This window comes from Schistocerca nitens, chromosome 11 (genome assembly GCF_023898315.1).
Source record: "Schistocerca nitens isolate TAMUIC-IGC-003100 chromosome 11, iqSchNite1.1, whole genome shotgun sequence".
NCBI lineage: Eukaryota > Metazoa > Arthropoda > Insecta > Orthoptera > Acrididae > Schistocerca > Schistocerca nitens.
In genome coordinates this window covers 102,612,631-102,626,700 of record NC_064624.1, presented here as the reverse complement: position 1 = coordinate 102,626,700, position 14,070 = coordinate 102,612,631, and the positions used below count along the sequence as shown (strand labels likewise).

Genomic DNA, 14,070 nt, shown 5'->3' with positions numbered 1-14,070 from the left:
ATTGTTAAGGCTTTCGTGGCCACTTGTTGACAAACTGCCTATTGGCTTCTGTCTCGGGTTCTTCGGCCAACGTTCATCTAATGATTTTTCTGACGTTTCGCCAGCACGAGTGGCTAGCATTGTCAAAGCTTCACCCTCCAGTTCACCACCGGCAATGGAGGGTGAAGCTTTGACAATGCCAGCCACTTGTGCTGGCGAAACGTCAGAAAAATCATTAGATGAACGTCGGCCGAAGAACCCGAGACAGAAGCCAATAGGCAGTTTGTCACCTGTTTATTTGTTGGATGTATTCTAAGCTCTGTCTTCCCCTACAGTTTTACCTTCTGGAGAACACTATAGTACCATGGGCTGTATTCCAGTGTCTTAATCCTGTCGCCAGCCCTGGCGATTATACTTACCCGTAATCGTATTTCATTACTGCATTTATTGGAATGCATTGCACCACTTATGTAAGCTCTTGGCATCTGTTTTAGTATGTTGTCTATGTTACAGTTTGTGATTGTTGTGAAATATAGTTTTTAGGGCCATGGGAAGTTGGGAAGTATGCTTACCACCAAAGTAGTTTCTCCAGCAGACATGGGAAAATATTTCTTTTGTGGAATTTGAGCAGCATACATAGTGGTTTTACTATATTTATTAGAATATGTCTTACACCTCTGGATGTGCCTGACATCTAGTGGTAGCAGGCTGTACCCGGCGTATAAAAACTTCTAAAACAGTCGGTATCCACTTCTCGTGAGATCATTACTGTTTTCACATGTGAAGTCAGAACACATTGTTTAATGTCTGCAAATGGGAAATACTTACACCTGGGTTTAACTACTCATAAATGGGCTGTGGTAAAAGCACATATCACCATTGCTTTGGGTCCTAAATCACATACATAAAGATATAAAAAAATTAGCATAGTCATTTGATCACAGTTCTAATACTGTACAAGAATAAAAAAAAAACCACCTCTGTTGACTTGCTATAAAAATTGCCCACGGAAAGGTTAAAAAGTGTACTTTCGTCCTGCCCCTTCACCTTGTCAGTGTTTTCCGTATGTTCCTTTCTTTCCAGAAAGAGATTTTCACTCTGCACCGGAGTGTGCGCTGATATGAAACTTCCTGGCAGATTAAAACTGTGTGCCCGACCGAGACTCGAACTCGGGACCTTTGCCTTTCACGGGCAAGTGCTCTACCATCTGAGCTACCGAAGCACGACTCACGCCCGGTACTCACAGCTTTACTTCTGCCAGTAACTCGTCTCCTACTTTCCAAACTTTACAGAAGTTCTCCTTTCTTTGTCAGTTCTGTAGAGAACCACCGTATTATTTCTCTCGTCAGTCCACCTAATTTTCACCCATCTATAGCACCCCATCTCAAATACTTTGATTTTCATTTTCTGGTTCTCTCACAGCCCATGATTCACTACTGTACAATGCTGTGATCCAAACATGCATTCCCAGAAACTGCTTCCTCATACTGAGGCCAGTGTTTCATACTAGCAGACTTACTTTGGCTAAAAATGCCCTCTTTGCCTATGCTTATATGCTTTTTATGTCCTCCTTGCTTCATCTATCGTGTGTTATTCTGCTTCCAAAGCAGCAGAATTCCTTAACTTCATCTACTCTATGGCCCCCAATTTTGAATTTAAGTTTGCTGCTAATCTCACTTCTGCTACTCTTCATTATTTCTTGTCTTTCTTCAGTGTACTGTCGATGCATATTTTCTGTCATCAGACTGTTCAATCCATTGAGTTCATCTGTAATTCTTCTTCACTTTCACTGAAGGTAGCAATGTTGTCATTGAATCTTTTCATTTATATCTTTTCATGCTGAATTTTAGTCCCATTCTTGAACCTTTCTTTTATTTCCATCATAGCTTCTTATATATAGATTGAACAGCAGGGCAAAACATACACCCCTGTCTTGCACCCTTTTTGATTTAAGCACTTCATTCTCAGTTTTCAGTGAAGGAACATGGTGTATACGACCTGGGTCAAGCGAGAAACCCGGGAAAAACCCGAGAATTTTTTCATCCGGGAGAAAACGGGGAATTTTCCAGAATTCTGGGAATTTTTCACTGTTTTAGCTTTCAGTTAAATTTTTGTAATGTTGACTGGTAAGAATTGATTCTCTAGCAAAGAATGTTACTGTATCCTGCTACTTGAGAATAGTACTGCAGCAATAAAATATAAATGAGAGGAAAAAAATAAAACTTTAGTAGTGGCAAAGGAAATGCACCATTAACAACAACAAAACACCGTGCACGCACAAGCGTCTGCAAACAGCAAAAATATGTCAAAGACCTTAGGGCGAAGACTGTGTAATATGTCGTAACAATAAACTGCTTTCTATGAGTATGGCGTCACAACTGTGTACGTTCGGTTTGTTTGACCAGTTGCCAATGGGCTGATGCGCATGCACAGTTGACTCGCTAATGAGCAGTACCTTCTCCCGCTTCCTGCTACTTGAAGTGTGGCTGTTAGCTGTATCGGCAGTAGCAGCAAGCAGCCAGATGCTAACGAAAAAAAATTTCTCGCGAGCCCTGGCTGTCAGTTTCGCACATGCGCAGAGTTGTAGTGGAAGAGGGGTTAGACTCCACATGACTCGTGTTTGCGTTAAGTAATTTTGCTGTTTCCTCTTCGTTTACAGCTCCCACGTCAAATGAAAACAAATTGGATTTCTGTGGCCGGGAGCTATCAAGCGAATTAAAATACATTCACATAATTACGGAGGGCAAAAATATATTATTAGTTTCAGTTTTCTGATTTTATTTTATTTCCAAGTTACTAGCAGTCAAGCATTAATTGCCTTGCACAACAATGAAGTTATTTTTGTCAGTTTGCTAAAGAAATTTGGCTTTATTAATCTTTCCACTGAAGCAATCAATTTCTCTTAAATGAAGTGTTTCATTCCACAGTTTTGGCTAGCCCCAACTGTTCGCTGAATTTCAAATGCACATTTTCATCCTCTGCCATGTATGGCATTATGCCATAATAAAGAACCAAATATGAGATAGTACAGTACTGGTACTCCAAGAAAATTTACATCCCAAAAACTACACTGAAAAACTTAATGTCAGATGAGACCTACTTCATTGTGAATCTGGAAAAAAAGACAATATGCACTTCGAGCCAAATTATGCATTTTAGTATGGTTTACGAAATTCCGATGCTCTTGGAGTATCCTTTGATGACCTGTTTCTTATATTGCATAATGTAAGCTTTATTAGTGCTTTATACGTACGAACGTGCGGGCTTTCTACACCACTGCAGCTGCACCAGCGCAATAATGTCAGTTTTCCGGCGCTCTTTGGCAACTGTTAAATTTTGAACCTATTTCTAACAGTCTCGCGATAGTATAATGAACGGTGGTTCGAAAAGTGTTACTTTCAAAGTAAATTTCTTTTTACGCAAGATGAATTATGTTAAGTGTGAGAAAGTGGGATGAGTTTCTTAAATCACGGAGCCTTTAAAACTGAACACTTTGAGGACAAGCCACTTATGAGAATTTCGAGCCAGGAAGACCAGACATTTATGGCATCATTTTAAATTTACTGGCACATTTGTGTGATGTATCTTAAAGTATAACACATGCACAAAAAAAAAAGATCAGTATTACATGTGAAAGCTTAGGTTCTCTTGAAGCTTATTAATCTTCGAGACCAATATTATATGTGAAAGCTTAGCTTTTCATATAGTCATACTATGTATATTAATGTAAACCATTAACTTTTCCTCTTTGTGTGTTTGCGCTATGTAGCAGTGATCTTGCTACTGAATATCTGCTATAATTGGTTGATGAGATCACGTGGCATGAGATATGACTGGCTTACAAAAGGACATCGCAATCTCAATTTCAGCACTCCGGAAACCAACATGCTGTGTTTGGTGGAATTCGAATTTATACTTTCGTAATACGAAAATATGCTGCGCATCAAAGGTCTTTCCAAAACTTCCCCCCCCCCCCCCCCTCCATTATTTAAATCTTTTATAATTTTATTTATTTATTTGGGGGGGGGGGTGTTAGTTCTATGCCAGTGTATAAAACATTAACCATTAAAAGGACTGATAAGTTAAGTTTTACAGTTCCGAGGGAAAAATCTAAAGAAAACCTACTGTCACTTAGCACGGAAAAAGTGTTTTTTTTTTTTTTTTCAAACGGGGTATCCGGGAATTTTTTTTCCTTGTCCGTGTATACACCTCGAGGAAGTTGTCGAAATATTTTGGAAATTAAAATGTGCGCTGTACTCGACTGTAAACCTAGGTACTTGGAGATCTTCACTTTTGTTGAGTAAGTCCATAATATTGTGAGAAGCTAATTAAGGTGTAAGGAGAGTGTACTTGAAAACAATTGGAATTCCAGAAAGAATTTTGCTATTGTTGTGTTGTTATTAGTCTCTCACATTTCCGTCACCTTCTTGTAATTCCAGTAAGGTGTAAGTGTGAAATATGCCAATTTGCTTGCTGTCGTTTAGGTTGGCCAGCCGTGTACGTCGCCTACCTCCACATCCGAACATTGTGGAAATCCTGGGGCTATTTGCAGACCGTGTACCATTTCTACCCGGCTCACTGGCTATGTATCCCGATGCCCTCCCATCGAGGCTAAATCCGGAGGGTTCGGGAAGGAACATGAGTTTGTTCTTGCTTATGAAAAGGTAAGTGGATGAATTAAAAGTCAGCAGCGTGAGGTAGTTTATGATGCTATTATTACAAGGTGTATTTGAGAAGTAGAGAGATCCAATTTCTTTCATTTCATGTGTATTCCCAGCCAGCAGTAAAGAAGTGAAACACTAATCGAACTCGTACACAGAGGGTTTGAAGAAGCGAGTGCAATGATAACGGAAAATTTGATTAGTGATTCCCTTTCTTGCTTTTGAATGGGTAAAGGTGTGAGGAGAGAAATGGGAAATTGGATGATGGATGGGAAGTTGGATGCTCTTAACAATAACCCTTTGCCTTCAATGACAATATTTGGATAGCACTTCAGTGTCATCAAACGTCAGTTTTCACTGAGGATTGAAGCAATTGACAACAGCAGTCTCGAGATCTTCATTGTCTTCATGCTGTCAGATCCGAGCTGCTGCTTCGTGTACGAGGAGAGACATTAGATGCTTGTTGTGATGTGAAGACTGTAGGATGCAGGGGGAGACTGTACCAGAGGACTATCCTAGACAATTGTTAACTGTGCTGTCTAGTTTGAATGGCATTGTTTGGTGAGAATTTTGTGCATCAGGTGTAACTGTGGATCCGTATTCCATGAATTCAGTCAGAAAACCCTTGCTTTTGTCTACAAAGTCTAGAGTGCCATGCCCCCTGCATAACAATGATCAGCCTTTGTAACAGAAGCAACCCACTGCTTTTGATTGGTGTTTGATTTCTGTACTATGTGGAGGAATTCACGTCTCACTGACAGCAACAACCATGCAGAGTCCTTCGGGTCTTACTGAAGTTGCTTCAGAAACAGCTTCCAGATTGACAGTTACAATACCATATTTACTCGAATCTAAGCTGCACTTTTTTTCCGGTTTTTCTAATCAAAAAAGCCACCTGCGGCTTAGAATAGAGTGCAAAGTAAGCAAAAGTTCTGAAAAATGTTGGTAGGTGCCGCCACAACTAACTTCTACCGTCGAATATATGTAGCGCTACACAGGCATGCTTTGCAGGCACAAAGATAAATACTGGAGCCAAAACCTCAGAGTCAGTAAATAAATTTTTAAAAAAAGTTGGAAGACGAGCTTTTTTCTTCGCCCCAAGTTTCGCCCACTGTATTTTCATACATTATCCAACGAAGTAAATACAAATTCTGTATTGTTCATCTTCGAATGTAGCAGCATTTCAATTTACTACGAAAATCCGACTGGCAAGACTGTTTGGGATGTTTGTCAATATGGCCAACTCTACGTTCTGAATATTTTCCTACCTGTGAGAAGTGAAGGTTGCTAATAGGAACTTTTATGAATTGTGAATCACATCCAGTATTCTCTTCACCATAAGAATAATATGAATATAAACATTTTGCCATGTATTCTTTCGTGTTTGCTGCTATCTCATTTAAATCCTGTCAGCCTAATAAACTACGAAACTAGTGAGGCAACAGCAAATGCGGAAGCATATACATATCATATCATGTTTATATTTGTATTATTCTTATGCTTAATAGTGATACAGTCAGAAATGAAGCACTGCAATTGACTACATTTTTAAATCTAAGATGACTAAAGAGGCGTCTGCGAAGATTTTCAGTCAGAGAAAAATTTTCGCTAAACTCTCGTTCAGGACATCTTCTATCATACACAGTCTATTATTTGGGTCTTGTTGATCATTATCATCAAAGAAAGCGGCAGTGTAAGTAACAACAAATAGCAGTCTCTTGCCATTGTTTCGCTCGCTAATGAGATGATTCCACTTTTTTTTAGGCGGTGGTAGCATGCACAAAAGCAAGCCATGCCGCGAGCGGCCTACAGGCCGTAAACACTCATGATCAGAGTGCGACAAACAATGCATTTTCAGCTTAGAGTGACGTGAAGACCTATAACAAAGAGAACGGCACTTATCAGATCAAAGAAAAATAAGCAATCAATTCAAACCAGACGAAGCATGTGAAAAAGGAAGGGTACACACATAAATACGGACGGAGCGCCTGACGCATAGCAATGGCTACCTGGTAAAGCTTAACTGCTAAGCTTACGACTCGAACCAAACTACTGTAGCTGTATCGTCATTCATTCTACCTAAATTGTGCCTCATGTTACAATGGACCAACTTTGTTTCGATTTGGAGGTGCGGCCTAAAACGTTTCTCTCCCTTTGAATTTCGAGTCTCAAATTTCAGGTGCGGCTTAGATTCGGCAAAAAATTTTTTCCTCGATTTCGAGTCTCATTTTTCAGGTGTGGCTTAGATTAGAGTGCGGCTTAGATTCGAGTAAATACAGTACCCTTCAAGGTAACAGCTCGTCTTCCACCAGCTTACTGTGAAAATTTCGTCTTATGTCTCCGTAAACACAACTGTGGCCGCAGCGACTTCATACACTTTTGTTTCACAGTTGATAAGAATTGTGTGCACTTTTTCCAAAACTGCAACTACCGGGCATCCCAGGCAATCCTCATCAAAAATGGATCTGTAGCCATGTCAGGAACGAATGTGTAGCCTTGTTTAAAGTCATAGAAATAATATCTAATTGTTGTTACTGATGTGAAGGGTCACCATTAACAGCATCAAATTTCCATTTGTAGTGTTCCGTAACTCAGTCGGTAAAAATGGAACCCTTGTAGGGGTGCTTTGTTGTCTGTCTGTCTGCCCATCTGTTCATCTGACTGTTCAGAACCGTGGAACAGGTAGGTGTATAAAGTTAAAATATGTAACATACTAAGGTCTATGGTCCTGTGGCAGTAGAATAAATGTCAGTTTCTAAGTCAATGCAGTCACAAGATACATCCAGTTATGTCACATATTTTGATACTTGTGAAGTGTCGTTAAAACATGCAGGTACTCTCCGATGACCTAGAATGATGAAATTTGGCAAGAAGCAATATTTCACAGTATCCAAAGGAATAAGTCAAGAAATCATTGCCGCCCGCAGTGGCCGAGCGGTTCTAGGCGCTTCAGTCTGGAACCGCGCGACCGCTACGGTTGCAGGTTCGAATCCTGCCTCAGGCATGGATGTGTGTGATGTCCTTAGGTTGGTTAGATTTAAGTAGTTCTAAGTTCTAGGGGACTGATGACCACAGATGTTAAGTCCCATAGTGCTCAGAGCCAAGAAATCATTAGTTTGCCATTGTATCGCACGATTCCCCACCTCCCACTCCCGAGACTGACTGTTGATCCGTCTATTAAGGCCCCATTTTCTCTGGAATGGGCAAATGTATAAAGTTGAAATGTATATCACATACAAAGCTCTATGGTTCCTTGGTGGTTTAATAAACATTAGTTTCTAAGTGAATGCTACCAAAAGATGCAGCCCTTTGTGTAATATGTTTTGATTATTGCAAACTCAGTCATCAAAACCTCAGGGTACTTCCGGTTGACCTAGAATCGTGTAATTTGGCAAGCTGGAGGGTTTTACAATATGACCAAAGAAAAAAATCCTAAAATCGTTAATTTGTAATTATAATATATGAAAAAAATATTTCCTTTGTCATTTGTTATCCAACTTCAGACATGAAATTAGAACTTTCTTAAAAGTCTCGATATCCTTGGAACCAATATCTTGCCAGTGTCAAAGTTGTTAGCAGACAAAATTTGTCAAAATCCTTGATTCCTGGAATGGATGAACTGTGTACATATGTAATTAAGTTTGCACGGAACCCTCAGTGCACAAGTCCTGTCATCACCTGTCCAGTTTTAGTGTTTTAGTTCATTATCTGTTTTCTCATTAGAGAGAAAAGAAATGAATCATTAATTAGGGACTGATGACCTCAGCAGAACCCTTAGAAATTCACACTCCCCCCCCCCCCCCCCTCCCCACTGATACCGATACTGAACTTTCTCACCTCTTTGAAACCTACATCCTTAACTGAAAGGACAGCTAAATCCAGACTAACTTATGAATCGTCATTGTTATTGTACATTCTCACTGTTATTACAGCAAGGTAAAACAAATGCCGCACATGGTAACACCGACCCACTTTTGTGACGATATCTGTTTCAGGCACGAGAACTTATTGGACTGCCCTCGTAATGGGCGCATTGTGAAGGCTTCCCCCTGCTGAACGCAGATGCCGGTGCTGAAAATTAATAGAATGGTGAGCAAATGTACAAAGAGAGACCTTCTCGTGTTGCAGGTACGACACGAGCATGAAGCAGTATCTGGAGCAGCACAGCCCGTCAGTGAGGGAGGCGACGCTGCTGCTGACCCAGCTCCTGGAAGCCGTCACGCACATGACTCGCCACGGAGTAGCACACAGGTGTGTTGCCATAGTGGAATTGCTAAAAATGTGCAGGCAAACTAAATTATCTCGTGGATTAAACTCTTTCGTCACCAGAAATAGCTAATCCACTATTCCTAATGTTTCTAACATTCCACTAACAAAGAAAGTGCCTCAGCTTATCCATAAAAGTCTGCCTTTTTGTGTAATTGGTGAGTGAATGTTAATCACTAAAGAGTATTAAAGTCAAATACTGGATAAACGATACTGTGTGGCAGTGGAATGAGAACATTTGTTGTGGTATTGGAGATAATGTGATCAGTCTTCACACAGTGAAGGTACACACAATTTGTACTGAAATGCTAGAGTTCTACTAGAGAAAGTACCACTTGAAATACATAGTTGTGGGTGGTACTAGCGAGATGTGTGCTCGGCCTATTACTCAATCGGCTCTTTCCCGGTTGCCGAATAGGATGTGAAAGCGTCGTCAATTGGCCTGCGCGTATGCCTGATGTGACATCACTGGACTTTGTTCTCTGGGAGGTAAACTCAAAGATGAAGTCTGCACAGGTTTCAGTGACATGAGGATTTAAAATACCTTATTCTTACAACATTTGCAGCAATATCAAAGATATGTCTTCAGTTCATCCAGAACCAGTGACTGAAAAAGTGTATTACTGTGGACAGTGGGCATTTTAAACACTTCATGACATAAACAAAATTTTAAGGAAGTGCTTATGACCACATTCCTGGGTGATTTCTTTTTGGTTTTGGGGGGAGGGGAGCAGGTTGATGGTGATGTATTATTTTGCAATGTTAGTGTGGATCTTGGCATTAAATTTATGGCAGGAAGTTATTATTTTAAGAGTCTTTATACCTCAGTTACCTGTTTTACATATCTGTTCAATTTTTGATGTGCACCTTCGAAGCTCTCGCAGAAACGAGCAGAACTGGTACCATCATTAAAATCTAGATGTCTAGCCACTTAGGAAAATTTCGGACCCCAAAGGCTAGCCACTTTTAAAATGTTACTGGCACATTTGTTTGATATACAAGGTGTTAAGTAAGTAACATTTAGATATGAAGATAAAGCGAGTATACTTTTTTCAGCAGTTTTATTTTTCCGTGCAAGCGTGTACTTTCAATCTATTCTTCTGCACAATTCCCAGCAATATAAGGCAGTTAGCTTTTGAATACCATCCTCCTAGAAATCTGCTGCCTGATCAAACAACAATCTCCCCCAGGGGGCTCGCCACTCTCTGACGGGTTCGTGCTCGGCTGCCACGGGGCCCCATCCTTTGCAGCGTCTATTCCCTTCCGTGCTGCGTGCCTATCCTCTTGCTATTCTTCTTCCCCTCTCTCGGGGAACACATCTGGGGTGTTATTGGGAATGTTCCGCACTGTCTGTCGCTGACATAAGAACAGTCTCGCCACTGTTCTTCGTTCCCTTTTCCACTCTTTGTTTACCTTCTCCTATCCTTCCTCTGCACCAGTGTTTGATGTTCCTCTTTTCGTTCTTCCTCCCTGTGTGCCCTCGAAGACCGGTCCACGCGTCTGACGCTTAACAGGTGGCTGGGTAACACGACAGGTAGCGTTTGCATGTACCCCCTAGTAGAGGCCGGGCCCAGGGAGGGGTAATTGCCTGAGCTGCTATCTTCCAAATTGCCGATTCGTCCCCCTGTCGGGTGTTCGGGAGGTGTGACCTGAGGTGTGAATGATCACCTAAGGTGGGTGTACCGTCTAGTGAAGGGACCCCCAGTTGGAAGGAGCGTGCCATCGCAGATGCTGGCAATCGCGGGAAATTTTCTCGCCGAGCCGATCGTCTTCACGAGCGACGTCTGCGAAACGAAATGGTGCTAAAAATTCGGGCCCTTTGAGCTGCACCACAGTTTCCTGTGGTTTCACGTACTGAAAACGGTCAGTCCTTCACAATGGTACATCCGTTTATTATTCAGAAAGGCATTGATGCAGTTGCTGGCCCTGTGAAATCCTGCTCTCGTTTACAGATTGGTGCTTCGCTTTTGGAGACTACTTCTGATTCTCGAGCACAACGCTCGCTCCTTCGCGTCTCCTCGGCTATCCTGTTCGTGTCGAGACCCGGAGAACTCTGAATTCTTTCCGCGGTGTTATTTACACCGGGCAGCTTGACAGTCTGACGGAGGATGAAATCCAAATATACACCTCTGAGCGGGTGTCATTGCCGTCGATCGGCTGATGAAAAAGGTGGATTCCTCCTTAGTGCCCACAAGCAGTCTTTTTCTCACCTTTAATAGAATGGTGCTCCCGTCCGAGGTCAAAGCAGACTACGAAGTTATCACAGTCCGAAAGTACATTCCGACCCCGATGCTCTGCTACCAGCGTCCTCATTTCAACCACACCAGAATGTCTTGTCGACACATGGCCAAATGTGTAACCTGAGGTAGGGATGCGCACGAGGACGATTGTTCACCTCCTTCCCCCTCTGTGTCGACTGCAATGCCGACCGTGTCGCTGCCTCTCGAGATAGTCCCGCGTATCTCAATGAGCGGTGAAATATGCTCACTATTTTTATATACTTGAATTTAGCATATTTCGTTACAGTACTCACTTTTCCGTGAAATGTTTACACGATGATATTTGTCTTTTTGTGTTGGCTTCAGTCATCTAGTGAAAGTACGATTCTACAATGCTGTTTTGTCGGCTGCAGAAATGACCTGGTTCAATGTGTTTGCCTCATTTTTGGTGCTTCAAATACCATTTCTTCGAATGTGGTTCCTTCTTGATGTTTATATAAAAAAAGTAGTAACATAATTCATTTTTCCGACGACCTGCACATTGTTTCACTGTCACACGCACCGAAAGTTCACTGCTGACTGACTACGGTCAAAGACAACTCCAGTGTCAGACATTTCACACAACACACAAGCTTCCACTTGTAACCAGTCTATTTGATATTCTTCGTCACATCTACTAATATTAATCAATATGCTGTCACTCTCAAACATATAAGCAAATTAGCATAAAATAAGGCAAATTACAATTCACAAAAAAAAATATTCTGACAAAAATATAAGAAAACATTTACAACCTCCCTCATTAGATTTGGTATCGACAAATCCGGTAGAAAATAACACATCTCCCAGATCCATTACAGCGGGCTGTCCAGGAGATCTGGGTAAAAGAAAACCTTCCTTACCCGGTAGCTCGCAAGTTATCGGCTAGTCGGCTAGTTGCAAACCCTGCATTCTACCGTCTGGCACTTACAGTACTGTTCTTGCTACACATCTCGCTCCGTGAAGGACGTGGCCACACAGACGTGCGGCCTCAAATTCAGCCCTGCGGTTGTGAAATCACCCAGTGTCGAGGTAGCATCACCCTCCCCTCATCCGGCTGTGCAACGAGCCATCAAACTCCCGCCTTGAGGGGCGAAGTCACCAATGACCCAACTGGCAGGCAATAAAGGACAGGAGTACTCCTGTGAAGACTTCCTACATCCCTCCAGCCAACACCTGAGTCTTCCTCTGCTAACCGGAAGGGTTCAAAAGTGTCCAACAAAGTCAAACGGTCTTCTCCTTCGCCGACTTGACCGTTTTTCTGTGCTGGTGCTTCTGTTGACCCCACAGAGCTGGATCCTCCTGCCTGTGGTCCCTGTAGCAGCAAGGCTTCGCAGGCTGGCACTCGGCAGCCACTGCGGAGACACCTCTTCATTTTTTCCTCGTCGTGACTCTCCTCCGACGGGATGTTAGTAGCCGTGTATCCGACGGAGGATTTGTGACTGCTTTTAGAATTGCAGCATCCCCTTGTACTCTGCCTTCAGGAAACAAAATTGTGTCCTCACGACCGCTTTGAGCATTTGGATTTCTTTCCGTTCCGTTTTCACTTTCTCCCTGAGGCCGGCATTCAATCTCGAGGGGGAACCGTGCTGCTCGTACGGTATGACGTTCGTAGTCGACCCCTCTCTCCGAGTACTCGTCTTCGAGCTGTTGCAGTTTGCCTTTTCCTTCCTCGCCTAACATTCTCCTTTGTACCATTTATGTCCCTCCATAATTCGATGTCACCGGGGCAGGCTTCCTCCAGCTTATCGGGCAGCTGCCTCGCCCGTTCCTGCTGCTCGGTGACTTTAATGCTTACCGTCCCCTTTGGGGTTCTCCCAGAACCTGTCAGAGAAGTGCCTTCTCCTGACATTCTTAATCAACTTGGAGATACCTTAACTCAGGAGCACCCACACTCCTTTCCGACTCCTCGCACACCTGTTCCCATTTGGATGTATCCTCCTGCACTGCCCAGCTTGCCCATCGTCTCCGACACATATCCGAGCGGCCATTTCCCGTGTTCTATCTGTTTGGTGATCCCCACCTGCGTGTATACCCAAATGGCAGCTTACTAATGCTGACTGGTGGTTTTACTCCTCCCTGGTGACCACCTACTAACACAATTTTCCTAGTTGTGATGACCAGGTGGACTACCTTATAAATGTTATCCTTACTGCTGCAGAACGTTCAACTCCCCGCACTTCCTCTTTACCACGCCGTGTCCCGGTCGCACGGTGGACCGAGGCGTGCTGCAACGCAATTCACACGCGGAGATGTGCTCTCTGCGTTTTTAACCGTCATCCTACGATGGCAAACTGCATTCGTTGTAAACAGATGTGTTCACAGTGTCGTGTTATTTGAGATAGCAAAAGAAGCTAGCTGGATTTCATTCACTAGTTCTTTTAACAGTTCCACTCCCTCCTCTGTCGTGTGGGCCAACCTCGGACGGCTCTCTGGGACCGAGATCCGTTCCCCAATTTCCAGCCTGACAGTAGCAGACGATGTCATCGTGGACCTTATTGCTATCTCCAACACCTCGAGCCGCCTTTTTGCGGAAATTTTGAGGTATTCCCACTATTACCCTACTTTCCTCGAGTGGAGGTGGCTCGGGCAATATCCTTCTCTTCCCAGAATCGTGAGCACTACAATGCTGCCTTTACTATGAGGGAGTTAGATCGTGCTCTCACTTCGTCCCGATCCTCTGCCGCAGGGAGGCAGGAGGCTGTCTAGATCGTAACTTCCAACACCAAAATTTCTGCTGCTCTGTTCTCAGATCGTGCCAACAATATTGAAATCCATCTGGCCCGTCTAAATTATACTGCTACTTGTCGCTGAAGCTCACTCTACCCCATTTTGAAGTCCATGGCATATGTTTTTCAGCAAACCCCAATATAGCCTATTTATGCTTGGTGTCTGCTGTTGTTTCT

The 14,070-nt window shown here is 42.8% G+C and overlaps 1 protein-coding gene across 1 annotated transcript in view; it reads left to right on the top strand.

The window, feature by feature from the left end:
- The window catches only part of LOC126213313 (serine/threonine-protein kinase Pink1, mitochondrial), an 84,549-nt gene that overhangs the window by 35,396 nt on the left and 35,083 nt on the right, over positions 1-14,070 (top strand). The window contains exons 4-5 of the mRNA XM_049940998.1: positions 4,464-4,643; positions 8,769-8,891. Coding sequence (XP_049796955.1) covers positions 4,464-4,643; positions 8,769-8,891 — 303 coding nt within the window. The remainder of the gene's footprint in view (positions 1-4,463; positions 4,644-8,768; positions 8,892-14,070) is intronic.